Raw genomic sequence first — 14,968 nt, forward strand, 5'->3', positions numbered from 1 at the left:
ATGGCGGCCTCTCTCTCTTGTCAATGAGAAGAGAGAGGCAGCCAAGCACGCACACACATCCCTGGGCATTATCAGCAGCCTGCAGGAGTGAGATGAGAGCCACGTGGGTCAGCAGTCCAGGACAGCCGCAGAGCTGCTAATCAATTCTCTCCTTCCTCCCCCAGACTGCAGGTAAACATGCCAGAGAATGAAAACAGCAGCTGCTGGTCTAATCCAGCTGGGGGGGAGACACGGAGCAGGAGAAGTGATGCCCCTTCAGAGCTCTGCATGTTTTTTTCACTTTCAGTTTGGGGGCAGAGGAGACGCAGCCATGCAGAGCATGTTCAGTGACAGGCTGTAAGGCAGCGTCCTGTGCACTCCTCTCCTGCTGTGTCTGCATCTTCCCCAGGCCCCAGCTTGTATCTGTCTGTAGTGATGTGCTCCCCCTCCCCCTTCACTCTGTGGGAAGTTAGTGGACCTGAACTCTTGCACAGGACAGAAGAAAAACAGAAATGCACCCTGTATTTAGAGAAATAAGCCTGAGTAATTGGATCTCTTCCTGTGTCACATGACTGCCATTTCAGATGGGGCAGATATGCTCATTTGAAAGCACTGGATGTAAACCCTGTCTGCTTCCAAGAAAGCAGGAACTAGAAACTGCAGATTTATTTTAGGATTTGCATCAGCTGTAACAAAAATGCTTTTATTTAAAGGTTGCTTGCTAAATTATGCTGTTGCACATCTTTTAGAGCATAGAGGAAGTTCTAAGTTCAGGTCGGCTTAAATAGGGACCTGGGCTCCTTAATCTGAAACAATGCTAATGCTAGGTACACACAATGCACTTATCTGACAGATTTACTGTCAGATCGATTATTCCCAACATGTCTGATCTGATTTCTGCACAATTTCCTATAGAAGTGAACAGAAAATCGGAAATCAGATCGGACATGTTGGAAATTGTCGATCTGACAGTAAATCTGTCAGAAAATTGCATTGTGTGTACTTAGCAGGTACATCGGCTTGCCTCCTCATCCTCCTTTTATTTTGTAAGCAGAGTTGCACTGGCCCTGCATTCCCCCCCCCTTCGCCACCCGGCTACTTTTTCATGCCACCCGGCTGGGAAAAATTTCTGGGGAGAACACTGCAATCCACTTCAGAATCAACTTCGAGATCCTATGTTTGGCCTACAAATCTATACACAAGTCCTGCCCGACCTACATCTCTGACCTGCTCAGCAGATACACACCTGGCTGCCCACTTTGTTCCAACAACCTTCTCCTCACCACTCCACACATCTCACACTCCCATGCGTGACTACAGAACTACAGAAGGAGAGAGTGAGGGAGGAGGAAGGGAACGAGGAGAGGAGTCTATTGAGTAGAAATCTTTGTTAATAGGTAGAAATTAGTTAGGGGGGAAAAAATTAGAATTCCGTAAAATGCCGCGGAAGTTTTGTTCCGCGGAAATTCCGAAATAGGGCTATAGCAATTCCGTTCCGTCGCTTCGGAATTGGAATCACCAAATTCCGTCCGGAATCACAGAATTTAGAATTCCGCGGAATGCAGCACCATCCCTACTCTGCAGGTTATTGCAGCTCACAGACAACTAACCCATGCTCAGTCTATAATAAGCTCCTTATTAGAATCGCCTCCCAGTACAGGGGACATTAGGGGGTTTTGAGGTGCCTTGCAATGTAGTAGCAGTGTCAGGGTGTTAAAAGACAGCTCCACAGCACCTGGAAGTGGCACCCCTAAGTCACTGATCCCCATCACGTCGCACTTCTGATCCTCCCACTCATCTTCTTCATCCTCCACCTTCACTTTAATCCAATCTTCATCCTAAACACAGAAAATAACAGGAAATAACACTGTTACAATGCAAGCACTGATAAAGGGAGGTCATTCCATATGTAGTCAGTGTTGTGTTTACAGCCTCAGTTCCATCTACCTGATGAGGGTGGGGGATGGTGTGATCTTCCTGTGTACAATCCTGGGAACAAAGAGGACCTGTATATCTCTCCGGCGAGGTTCTGTTACTGGATCCACCTGTAGGGAACACACAGAGGGGTGGGAAAGGCAGAAATATAAAATTCCTCTATTACAGCATAAAAGTGATCTCTGCCAGGTAGTCCCAGTGACTGCTGTACAGAAGCAGCATTGTGTGTGGCTGGGGGAGCCCTGCAGTGTATTGCAGCTCACAGACAACTAACCCATGCTCTATAATAAGCTCCTTATTAGGTGGGGATTAGCAGAGATGTCACAGTCACATCCAGGGAGAGGTATTCATCCTACTCACCCCTGTCAGATATGTGGGCGTGGCCGCGCAGCCCTCCGTGTACGAGCGTGGCCATGCCACGTGTGAGAGTACAGCCACGCCTGCACAGTCCACAAGAGACTTTGTGCTAGCGTGCAGGCGTGGCTGTACTCATGCATGAGCAGTACAGACGCTCGTACGCAGAGGGGAGTGCAGCCACAGGAACACATGTGACAAACTCTTGTGTAATATGTTCAGAGGGACCCTGCGCAGCAATGGTGGGCTTGTGGAGCAAATAGGAAGCCTCTGCACTATCCAGAGCATTCACTCTACTTGGGTACATTTAAAAAAAAAAAAAGTACAGGTTGTCTTTAAAGTGGGCCAAAGCTCCATTTTAATCACCCAATAACAAATTACCTATTTAGCTCACCTACCTTGTTGTTTTAGTGGTCACTGTCAGATTTAGGAGAAATGTGATATGAAAAAGGATAGAACATTCTGCTGGTTTCCATCTTGATCAGTGACTGAATGGCTTCTATCTAGCATGTAAACAATAACCGATGTGAGAGGTACAGTATATGGAGACTGCCATATTTATTTCCTTTTAAACAATACCAGTTGCCTGGCAATCCTCCTGACCCTGTGTCTCTAAAACTTTTAGCCATAGACCCTGAACAGGCATGCAGCAGATCACGGACTCTGACTCAGCTGGATCAGGTTTTACTGGATTAGCCATTTGCTTGTTCCAGGGTTTTGACTCAGACACTTCTTATGCCAGACTTCCAGGCAACTGGTATGGTTTAAAAGGAAATAAATATGGCAGCCCCCATATCACTCTCCTCTTAGGTATCCTTTAAGTGCTTATGAGATAATACAGGGGGTGGGGGGTGGGGGGGAAGAGAATCAAAAGAGTATCTTCAAGATCTGCCCCATCCTGACCCCGGACACTGACAAACTCCTTGTCCATGTCCTCATTATCTCCCACCTGGACTACTGCAACACCCTCCTGTCAGGCCTTCCTCAGAAGCGCATTGCCCCACCATGAATGCAGCAGCCAGACTAATCTACTCCTCCCACCGTTCTGCCTCCACAACTCACCTGCGCAAATCCCTCCACTGGCTCCCAATCCACTTCAGAATCAGCTTCGAGATCCTATGTTTGGCCTACAAATCTATACACAAGTCCTGCCCGACCTACATCTCTGACCTGCTCAGCAGATACACACCTGGCTGCCCACTTTGTTCCAACAACCTTCTCCTCACCACTCCACACATCTCACACTCCCATGCGTGACTACAGAACTTCACTAGAGCTGCTCCCATGCTGTGAAACTCTCTCCCACTACCCATCAGGCTTTCCCCCTCCTTCAACACCTTCAAACAAGCCCTAAAAACTCACCTCTTCATGGAGGCCAACCCCACGTCACCACTGCCCTAACTCTCTCTGCAGAGAGCCTCATGATGCGCACACACACACACACACACACACACACACACACACACACACACACACACACACACACACATACACACACTATTGTAAGCCTTTGGCAGGCCCTCCCTCTTTGTGTATCATAATTGATTGTGCATCCTGACAACAGAATAATGTAAACTTGTATTATTGGGACTACTACTCCAGTGCATGATCGCCAGGAGAAAAGCACGATATAAATGTTATTTGTCTTGTCTCTTGTCTCTGTTATCACTGTCTGTAATCGTATTTATTGTACAGTGCGGCACAATTTTTAGGTGCTATATAAATCCAATAAATAATAGTAATATTAATTCTCTGAACTGCTCTTACCTGGTGATGTGAGGGGCGGCTGATTCTCCATCATGAAGTCCTTGTAGAGGTCCTTGTGTCCTAAATACTGCCACTCCTGCATGGAGAAATAGACTGTGACATCCTGACACCTCATAGGGACCTGGCACACACAACAATAGTCACTATCCACACATACCCCATGCTGATGCTGCATAATGTCCCATAATCCTCAGCACTGCTCACCTGTCCCGTCAGCAGCTCAATCATCTTATTTATGACTTCTAGAATTTTCTTCACATTGTTTCTCTGATGTGTCAGGGAGTGAGGTGGAGGCACTGAAATGGTGGATGGGCCATGAAGACGGCTACCGGGAGTCTCACCAGATGTCTTCTTCACTACTTCATACTCCTGTTTAATAACACACAGTAACAACAATCACCATGTACATTCCCAGAATCCTCCTCACCTAGCACAGGCCTGACATGTTGTGGTGATGGAGGTATAGGAAGGCAGTGAGGGCCACAGGTATGTATAGGCTGGATGTGCAGGCTCAGCAGCTGGCAGAGGTTGCTCTGTGTAGCTGTGATGTGTAATGCTAAGTGATACTATACATATGTATACTGTATGTGCCCCTCCCAGAATCCTCCTCACCTCTCCAGCCAGCCCTCCCAGAATCCTCCTCACCTCTCCAGCCAGCCCTCCCAGAATCTCCCTCACCTCTCCAGTCAGCCCTCCCAGAATCTCCTTCACCTCTCCAGTCAGCCCTCCCAGAATCTCCCTCACCTCTTCAGTCAGCCTTCCCAGAATCCTCCCCACCTCTCCAGTCAGTCATCCCATAATCCTACTCACCTCTCTAGTCAGCCTTCCCAGAATCCTCTTCACCTCTCCAGCCAACCCTCCCAGAATCCTCCTCAACCCTCCAGTCAGCCCTCCCAGAATCCAAATCACCTCTCCAGTTAGCCTTCCCAGAATCCTCCTCACCTCTCCAGTCAGCCCTCCCAGAATCCTGCTTAACCCTCCAGTCAGCCCTCCCAGAATCCTCCTCAACCCTCCCAGAATCCTCCTCACCTCTCCAGTCAGCCCTCCCAGAATCCTCCTCACCTCTCCAGTCAGCCTTTCCAGAATCCTCCTCACCTCTCCAGTCAGCCCTCCCAGAATCCTCCTCACCTCTCCAGTCAGCCTTCCCAGAATCCCCCTCACCTCTCCAGTCAGCGCTCCCAGAATCCTCCTCACCTCTCCAGTCAGCCCTCCCAGAATCCTTTTCACCTCTCCAGTCAGCCCTCCCAGAATCCTCCTCACCTCTCCAGTCAGCCCTCCCAGAATCCTCCTCACCTCTCCAGTCAGCCCTCCCAGAATCCTTTTCACCTCTCCAGTCAGCCCTCCCAGAATCCTCCTCACCTCTCCAGTCAGCAGGCAGATGATCTCCAGGCTGAGCATTACTATCCTCTCAGTCATGTGACTTTGGTCCTCATCCATCCTCATTGATTTGGTCATGTGACCTACACAGGGGGGAGAATAGACTGAGGATTATCTGGCCTTTATGACTATATAAGGATGGAGACTAGATTCACTCCTTACAATACACATCAAGCTCTGACTTCGGGGTTCTGGGTTCCTGAGGGTTCTGTTGTAGTTATTCTCTCTCTCCCAGATACAATTGGCCTCAATTCACTAAGCTTATCTCCTGTCTTTAATAACGTTTCTAGAGTTGTTACCATGGTGATAAGGCATGTAGCATTCAGGAAACATTTTACCTCAGGCAAACCTAAAGTTAACTCTTCTGTCTTTAAGTTAACTCTTCAATCCATAAAATAACTCCAGAGTTAAAGACAGGCTGTTTATTAACTGCGTGTGAAAATAACTACAGAGGAGATAAATTAACTACAGAGGAAGTAAATTAACTACAGAGGAGGTAATTTAAGGAATGAAGAGATAAGCTAACTCTCTCACTGTGTGGAGGTAAGGTTTCTCTTGCCTTATTATCTCCAGCATGATCTTAGTGAATTGAGGCATTGGGCTCTATTCACAATAACAAGTGCGGTAACTCTTTTTCAGGTGAAAATTTACCTCCCGCGATAATTACCGATTTTTTTTGAGTATTCACTAAAAATTTACAGAGTGTGATAAATGTTTGATAAAAGTGTGGTAAAACGGGTGATTAACAGTCAATAATTGGTTGGTAATATGTATGGAAATAACACTTTTTTGACCACTGTAGGGCAGCCCATATGCTTGTCACCCATCACACAGAGATGACCCAGGAAAGCCTGTCACATTTACAGTGGGACCTCAACTCTTCACAGGACAGAAGGCAAACATATAGAAATGCACCCTGTATGTATATAGAGTTTAGCCTGTCTAATTCCCCCTCATCTGTGAATAATCAGAACTGTAATTTGAGCTCTCAGCAGTGCCAGCTGGCTGCCTCAGCTAATTTGTAAGCACAGAATGTTAACCCTATGTCTGCTTCCATGAAAGCAGGAAGTACACACGCTATAGTTTTTGTTAGATTTGTATCAGCTGTAACAAAGAAATGTTTTTCTTTAAAAGGTTTTATGCTGTTGCTTATCTTTTAGAGTAGAGAGGAATTTCCTCCTCGGGATCTATAAAATCATCTAAAAGACTGCACGAGGTGTGAAAGTGCGCCTTGACATTAGACACACTCGTCCTCTCTGCCTTCTGTGTAAAATGGACATAAACTCCAGCAAACAAAGCTGAAAAGGCTCCATCCTGAAGGCCAACAGCAGAGAAGTGATAATTATCACCAACCATTTGTAAGTGATAAAAAAATCCTTAATTATCACCAACTATTCAATTGAGACTCTCAAATTGAGATACATTTTAAAGATAATTACCGCACTTTTATCGCACGAGGTAATTTAGGGAGAAAAAAAAATTGTGAATTTGAAAATGGAGATATTTTGGTCGGTATTTATCACTACCTAAATTACCTCATGCGGTAACTCATTGTAAATAGAGCCCAATGTCATTATAAACTTCTGTTTATTGTCAGGTCAGTAATATAGAAGGAAGTAAGGAGTAATGGCTGCTGATGTCACATTGTGGTGCCGCCTCTTCTGCTATTCTCAAACTATATCCTGAAGCAGTACAAGGGGTGTGAGGTCAGGGCAGGCAGAGTTCCCCTTTACATGGCTACTTTCTGCATTCAGGGTCATTACACAGCAATCACATGCCACGCCTCCCCTGGCACACCCAGTTTCTGAGCTGATGCCAATGTTGCTGCAAATGACATGCAGCTTGATATTGGGCCAATAAGAAGCAGAAGATGATGAATTACACTGGCTCTTTTCCAAGAAATACATCCTATTACTCAACATGCCACTATACACATACTTTACATACACAATATTACACTATACACACACACACACACACTGTATATACACAGTATTACACACTATACACACACATACAATTATATATATATATATATATACACACACACACACACACACACACACACACACACACACACAATATTGAACTATATATACATACATACTATTAAACTCTATATGCGTACGTACACACACACACACACACTATTAAACTATATACACACACACACAGTATTACACACACTGTACACACATTCTGTACACACACTGCATACATACACACATACACTATACACACACAATTTTACACTACACACACACACACACACGAAGTGATGTAAATGTGACACTTACTGGGGCGATAATGGCGGCTTGCAGCAGACACAGACAGCACCTCCAGCAGAGAGGGGACACAGGCAGAGCTGCTGCAAAGTCTGGAAGAACAGCTGATTCACAAAGGGGGTCTCTACACCATGTGAGGGTCCCCCAAACACACAGCTCATTCCTCTCCTCCTCTTCCCACTCAGCATTCACACACCTGGCTGCAGGGGGGCTTCTCAAATGGCTGGGGGGATACACATTGTCCGGAGCAAGAGGAAGCTGGGGGTGTGGCCTCCTCTCTATGGCTGGGAATGCTGGGCTTCAGCAAAATGGCCGCCGCTGCTGAGGTGTGCAGCTCGTGCTCTAGTGGGGTTGTTGTAATGTCTGATCGTGCTGCCCGGAAGCTGTCTCCGGAGATTGTCAGCAGCAGCATCACCATGTGCTGTATTCTGCATGTTGTGATTAGATTGTTGTGCATTTATATTATAGAGTACAATACACAATAAACTGCCTGAAAATTGTGAATAAAGGGCATACCTCCCAACATTTGATTTTCACATTCAGATGTGAAAGAGGGACACTTAAGCCACGCCCCCTGTGCGGCCTTAAGCCACAACCCTGCTTTTGCAGGAGGGTGATATGGGAGGAATGAGTTTGCGGAGGAGGGTGCCAGTGGGTGGGAGAGGGTGACACTGGGTGGAAAGGGGGGTGCCAGTGGGTGGGGGAGGAAGGTACCAGTGTGTAGGAGGAGGGTGTTAGTGGAAAGTGGAGGGTGTCAGTGGGCAGAGAGGAGGGTGCCAGTGATACGGTGACCATACGTCCCGCTTTACCCGGGACGCGTCCCGCCTTTTGGGGGCGCTGTCCCAGGCTGCATGAGGTCCCGGGAAACGTCCCGCTTTCAGCAGCGGGACATCCCGGCCTCGGGACTCTGGTCACCGTACATGAACTAGCTGCAGCGTCTCATAGACGCTGTGCTAGTTCATTCCCCGCAGCCCCGCTCCAGCAGCCTGCATTGTCCTCCGGCAGGCACAGGCAGAGCGGGGCTACGGGAAGATGGTGTCCGGAGGCGGAGCCCTATACTGGAGACTGTGTCTCCAGTACAGGGCTCAGCCTCCGGACGCCATGTTGCTGTAGCCCAGCTCTGCCTGTGAGAGGAGAGCCGGAGATTGAAGGAGGATCGTCCGGAGGAGCTGCACACACCAGAGGCTGGCTGCGTGAGGGGACCTGTCTTATGTCAGGTGAGTACATGCTTTTTTTTTCCAGGTGAAATGCAGAGGCATACCTAGGGAAAATAGCGCCTATGGCAAGCACTGAAATTGCGCCCCCCCCCCCCCCTCCTCCAAACATAGGACTTTTTTCTATAGTAATGCCAGATAAAACACAAAATAGAGTCTTTAAGAATTTTTTTTCAATTTAATCGGCTGTGTGTCACGGTAAAGTGTGCGACTAAAGTGAGTGAATTAGCTAAATCATGCATTATTGGCCATACGCTGGCCTGGTGGAGGGTGACACACCTACTTAATTGAGCTTCTGTGGTGGGGAGCATTCTGCGCCTGTACATAACACTCTACAGGAGTGTGATTAACCACTTGATGACCCACCCTTTACCCCCCCTTAAGGACCAGCGTGGTTATTAGTGATCTGTGCTGGGTGGGCTCTACAGCCCCCAGCACAGATCAGGGTGCAGGCAGAGAGATCAGATTGCCCCCCTTTTTTCCCCCCTATGGGGATGATGTGCAGGGGGGGTCTGATCTCTTCTGCCTGCGTGTGGCTGGCGGGGGGGGCACCTCAAAGCCCCCCTCCGCGGCGAAATTCCCCCCTCCCTCTCCTACCTGTCCCCTCCCCGGTGATCCGGGCTGCACAGGACGCTATCCGTCCTGTGCAGCCAGTGACAGGACGTCCCCTGTCACATGGCGGCGATCCCCGGCCGCTGATTGGCCGGGGATCGCCGATCTGCCTTACGGCGCTGCTGCGCAGCAGCGCCGTACAAATGTAAACAAAGCGGATTATTTCCGCTTGTGTTTACATTTAGCCTGCGAGCCGCCATCGGCGGCCCGCAGGCTATTCACGGAGCCCCCCGCCGTGATTTGACAGGAAGCAGCCGCTCGCGCGAGCGGCTGCTTCCTGATTAATCAGCCTGCAGCTGGCGACGCAGTACTGCGTCGGTCCTGCAGCTGCCACTTTGCCGACGCACGGTATAAGCGTGCGGTCGGCAAGTGGTTAAGGTCCCTACCGCCGGGCCAGCACATGCGAAGTAAAGCAGACAATTTCAGCGGATCAAAGATGAGAATCGGGCGAACGAGGGACCTATAAGGCTACAGGGCCTGGATTATTTTCTGGAAGAAGCCTCAGGTAAGTAAAAGAGGTCCCATGGACAATGTTTATGGAGAAATCATGACACACATTTCCAATTTCCATAATACAGCGGGCCCCTGCTTTCCCACAGTTCAGTAGTTCTTACAAATTTCCATCCATTCTACAGCAGTCCACAGCTTTCCCACGTAATATCTGCTCTGCTGGGAAGGTCTCAGGCCAAAAGAACTTATATGGGAAAGCAGTGGCATGCTATAGAACAGAATTAAAATGTGTGAAAGCAGGGGCCTGCTGTAGTATGAAAATAGAAATTGAAACTGAAATCAAATGTGGGATGGTGTGCAGTGGCCAGCTGCTGCTGCAGAACACATTTTATAATAAATAATGAGTTATGTAATGTGCATTACTTGAAGAAGAACCAAGCAAACAAAACCACCCTGATCATACCAACCCCTCTAGCCCCCCCCCCCCCCCCCCCCCTTCCTGCAGCAGGAACAGGGAAACATTTTAATGTGAGATCATCAGAACAATACCGTAGATGACAGAAGGGGCTCCCAAGTCTGCACAGCAAAACAGAATACTCATTAACAGTTCTAAAAACAGGCAGAGGTTAAAAAGCACACAGTTCAGTTCTAATTACCTTATTATTTATAACTTGCAGTTCTGTGACTGCCACTCTCTTGCCTGCCTAGCTCGGCTCTGCCCCCTTAGCACAGTGCACGTGCACAGTCGCCACGGTGACGTCCCTCGCATCCCCCTCCTCCTGATTGGCCTCAGCATTGTCTGTTTGTGTGTGTCACTGGGGCGGGCTCAGCCTACATACACGCTGTTATTCCTCCTCTCCAATACCCGCCCACCCCTATCAGCCCCGGCGGCTCCATGCGGCCAATCAGGAGGAGGGGGATGCGAGGGACGTTACCGTGGCGACGATGAGGAGAAGAAACGCTGAGCCCACGATACGGCAGTCCTCTCCTCCTACTGTACGGGCTGGACTGGACGCCGGGCGTTGTATACGTCATCCTCCTACTGTATAGACTGAACTGGGCGCCACCGCCGGGCAGTGTATATAGTAACTGGCGCCCCCTCCCCAGGTGGGTGACAATGGGCGCCTATAGCAGGTGCCCCATGTGCACCCCTGTAGATACGCGTCTGGTGAAATGTGCCCCCATTGCGTATTTGTGCTGACATGTTTGCCCCCATTGCGTATTTGTGCTGACATGTTTGCCCCCATTGCGTATTTGTGCTGACATGTTTGCACCCATTGCGTTTAATTTGTGCTGACATGTTTGCCCCATTGCGTTTAATTTGTGCTGACATGTTTGCCCCCATTGCGTTTTTGTACTGACATGTTTGCCCCCATTGCGTTTTTGTACTGACATGTTTGCCCCCATTGCGTTTTTGTACTGACATGTTTGCCCCCCATTGCGTTTTTGTGCTGACATGTTGCCCTTCAATGCGTTTATTTTGTACTGACATGTTTGCCCGCAGTGCGTTTATTTTGTACTGACATGTTTGCCCGCAATGCGTTTATTTTGTACTGACATGTTTGCCCGCAATGCGTTTATTTTGTACTGACATGTTTGCCCGCAATGCGTTTATTTTGTAGTGACATGTTTGCCCGCAATGCGTTTATTTTGTACTGACATGTTTGCCCGCAATGCGTATATTTTGTGCTGACATGTTTGCCCGCAATGCGTATATTTTGTGCTGACATGTTTGCCCGCAATGCGTATATTTTGTGCTGACATGTTTGCCCGCAATGCGTATATTTTGTGCTGACATGTTTGCCCCCATTGCGTTTATTTTGTACTGACATGTTTGCCCGCAATGCGTTTATTTTGTACTGACATGTTTGCCCGCAATGCGTTTATTTTGTACTGACATGTTTGCCCGCAATGCGTTTATTTTGTACTGACATGTTTGCCCGCAATGCGTTTATTTTGTAGTGACATGTTTGCCCGCAATGCGTTTATTTTGTGCTGACATGTTTGCCCGCAATGCGTATATTTTGTGCTGACATGTTTGCCCGCAATGCGTATATTTTGTGCTGACATGTTTGCCCCCATTGCGTTCATTTTGTGCTGAAATGTTGCCCGCAATGCGTTTATTTTTGTGCTGACATGTTTGCCCCCATTGCGTTCATTTTGTGCTGATATATTGCCCGCAATGCGTTTATTTTGTGCTGACATGTTGCCTGCAATACGTTTATTTTGTGCTGACATGTTGCCCATTGCGTTTATTTTGTGGTGTCCGGGGTAACTGTTACTGCATTTATTATTTAATGGTCATAGTTGGCTATGTTTGCTGCTTTGGGGTTACGGTATAATATTAAATAGCATCACACAGTTTCTGCACACCTATGATGCGAACCCTCGTTTGACCACATCACGGCGTAAACACTGCTTTCTTATGCCTCGCTGTTACATCATTAGGTTAGCTCCGCCCATAAAATGTCATGACCACGCCCATTTTTCGCCGCCCCTTCCCAGGTTGAGCCTACAAAAATCTGGTCATTCTAGCCAGTGAGGAGGGGGGAGAGTGAACCTGGGTGGGGAGGAGGGTGCCAGTGGGTAGGAGGAGGGTACCTGTGGGTGGAAAGGAGGGTGCCACTGGGTGGGGGAGAAAGGTACCAGTGGGTAGGAGGAGGGTGTCAGTGGGTAGGAGGAGGGTGCCAGTCAGAAAAGAAGAGGGTGCCAGTGGGTGGGGAGGAGGGTGTCAGTGGGTAGTAGGAGGGTGCCAGTCAGCAAAGAGGGTGCCAGTTGGTGAGGAGGGTACCTGTGGGTGGAAAGGAGGGTGCCACTGGGTGGGGGAGAAAGGTACCAGTGGGTAGGAGGAGGGTGTCAGTGGGTAGGAGGAGGGTGCCAGTCAGCAAAGAAGAGGGTGCCAGTGGGTGGGGAGGAGGGTGCTAGTGGGTGGGGAGGAGGGTGTCAGTGGGTGGGGAGGAGGGTGCTAGTGGGTGGGGAGGAGGGTGTCAGTGGGTAGGAGGAAGGTGCTAGTCAGCAAAGAGGGTGCTAGCCAGCAGGTGGGTAGGAGGGTGCTAATGGGTGGGGAGGAGAGTGCTAGTGGTTACGGGGGTCGTCAGTGGAGGGGGGGGGAATGCCCGTGGGTGAGGAGGAAGGTGCACCTGTGTGGGGAGGAAATTGCCCTGGGCAGAGATTTTCCCTTTCATGCCCCCCAACCGTCCCGGATTGGTCGGGATTCTCCCGATTTGAGGGGGCTCTCCCGCTATGCCGGGAAGCCCCCCTTAAGTCCCGGCCGGCTGGGGAGAGGAGAGATGACAGAAATGATCGAGGCGCCAATAAGGGATGCGGGAGCCTGCTTTATTCCTCCCTCCCTTCCTCTGAATGCCCCCATCTGCTGTGAATGTGTGCCTTTCCCCCGTATGCAGTGTGTGCGGAGCGGAGCGGTAGGTCCTCTTACCGCAATCCATGTGCACCGACAACTAGTCTCCTGCTTCCTGTTTACCATGACGTCACAGGAAGCAAGAGACTAGTTGCCGGTGTGCATGGATTGCGGTAAGAGGACCTACCGCTCCGCACACACTGCCTACAGGGGGGACACATTCACAGCAGGTGGGGGCATTCAGAGGAAGGGAGGGAGGAATAAAGCAGGCTCCCGCATCCCTTAATGGCGCCTCGATCATTTCTGTCATCTCTTCTCTCCCCAGCCGGCCGGGACTTAAGGGGGGCTTCCCGGGATAGCGGGAGAGCCCCCCCAAATCGGGAGAATCCCGACCAATCCGGGACGGTTGGGGGGCATGAAAGGGAAAATCAAGACTGACACACCAGCAGTATTTCAGCATTTATACAGCAGAAATATCTATCTGACAATAATGTCAGAAACACCTGATCTGCTGCATGCTTGTTCAGGGGCTATGGCTAAAAGTATTAGAGGCAAAGGAACCGTTATTGCTTAAAGAGACTCTGAAGTGACTTTAAAAACGGCTTTTTACTTAATATTCTACATGGGCAAGTTTGCCTCAGCTAAAACACAGCTATCCCGCGGCAGAACGAGGGGTCTTTACCCCCCAAACTTGGTGGTGGATTTTGCTGCTCATGGAGGCAAAGCTATGAGCCGCAGCTCTGCCTCCATGCGCATCTATCAGCGGCGGATCTCCGCCCCTCTCAGTGAAGGAAGACTGAGAGGGGCGGGGAGAGGCGGCGATCAGAGCTGATAGACGGGCTGAGAGGCAGAGCTACAGCCATTATCTCTGCCTCAACAGGAAGCGATCCCCGGGCACCACGGAGGGGATTTAGGGGATAAAGACCCCTCGTTCAGCCGCGGGATAGCGGCGTTTTAGATGAGGCAAACATGCCCATGTTCCATATAAGGTCACTTCAGACTCTCTTTAAAAGGAAATAACTATCCTCCACATCCCTCTTACTTCAGTTGTCCTGAGATGGGACAGGAGAAAAAAAATATACATACATGTGACTTCTCCCATCCCCCACCAGGCTGATCGCTCCCTTGCCAACCTCCTGTGCTGCCTGGATACTCCGCAATTTGCCCTGGAAGATCCTCCAGTCGGGGACAGTGGGCAGAGGCGCATTCTGACCATGCGTTCTACTCCATTACACTCACGTGGCCAGGAGCGTTCTACACAAAGGTGGAATTCTCCCGGGCCAAGGCTGCTCAACAGGGGCGTGCGCATATTTTGGCAACACATGCCCCGGACTGGAAGACTTTCCAGGGCAAATTGCAGAGGATCCAGGTGAAGGGCGGCAAGGGAGCAATCAGCATGGAGGGGGCTGCAGGAAGCCCCAAGTATGTATATATTTTTTTTCTTCTGGGGGGACCAGTAGATTCAGAGCAGGCGGAGCTTCTTCCAACTAATCATACCTACTATACAATTTTCTATACAGGGGACAATTTAACCTCTGAAGTGCCAGCATCTGTGCTGTGGTCAGCATGGCACTGTGATCTGTGGTGTGTGTTTTGTGATGAAGAATGAAATGCTCTTTAAGGGGTGCGACTTACTA

General features: G+C 49.3%; 1 protein-coding gene across 3 annotated transcripts in view; it reads right to left on the reverse strand.

The window, feature by feature from the left end:
• Positions 1 to 7,971, reverse strand: part of LOC137524145 (zinc finger protein 391-like) — a 32,339-nt gene extending 24,368 nt beyond the window's left edge. Inside the window, exons 1-6 of one of the 3 annotated variants that reach the window (XM_068243713.1) lie at positions 7,710 to 7,971; positions 5,395 to 5,495; positions 4,240 to 4,404; positions 4,036 to 4,156; positions 1,927 to 2,024; positions 1,715 to 1,817 (exon numbers count right to left, since the gene is read on the reverse strand). In XM_068243713.1, the coding sequence (XP_068099814.1) occupies positions 1,715 to 1,817; positions 1,927 to 2,024; positions 4,036 to 4,156; positions 4,240 to 4,404; positions 5,395 to 5,490 (583 nt within the window). In that variant the 5' untranslated portion in view covers positions 5,491 to 5,495; positions 7,710 to 7,971. The remainder of the gene's footprint in view (positions 1 to 1,714; positions 1,818 to 1,926; positions 2,025 to 4,035; positions 4,157 to 4,239; positions 4,405 to 5,394; positions 5,496 to 7,709) is intronic. The other 2 variants (XM_068243712.1, XM_068243711.1) reach the window with 2 other exon arrangements.
• Positions 7,972 to 14,968: the final 6,997 nt, after the last annotated feature.

Source organism: Hyperolius riggenbachi, chromosome 7, assembly GCF_040937935.1.
Source record: "Hyperolius riggenbachi isolate aHypRig1 chromosome 7, aHypRig1.pri, whole genome shotgun sequence".
NCBI classification, from domain to species: Eukaryota; Metazoa; Chordata; class Amphibia; order Anura; family Hyperoliidae; genus Hyperolius; species Hyperolius riggenbachi.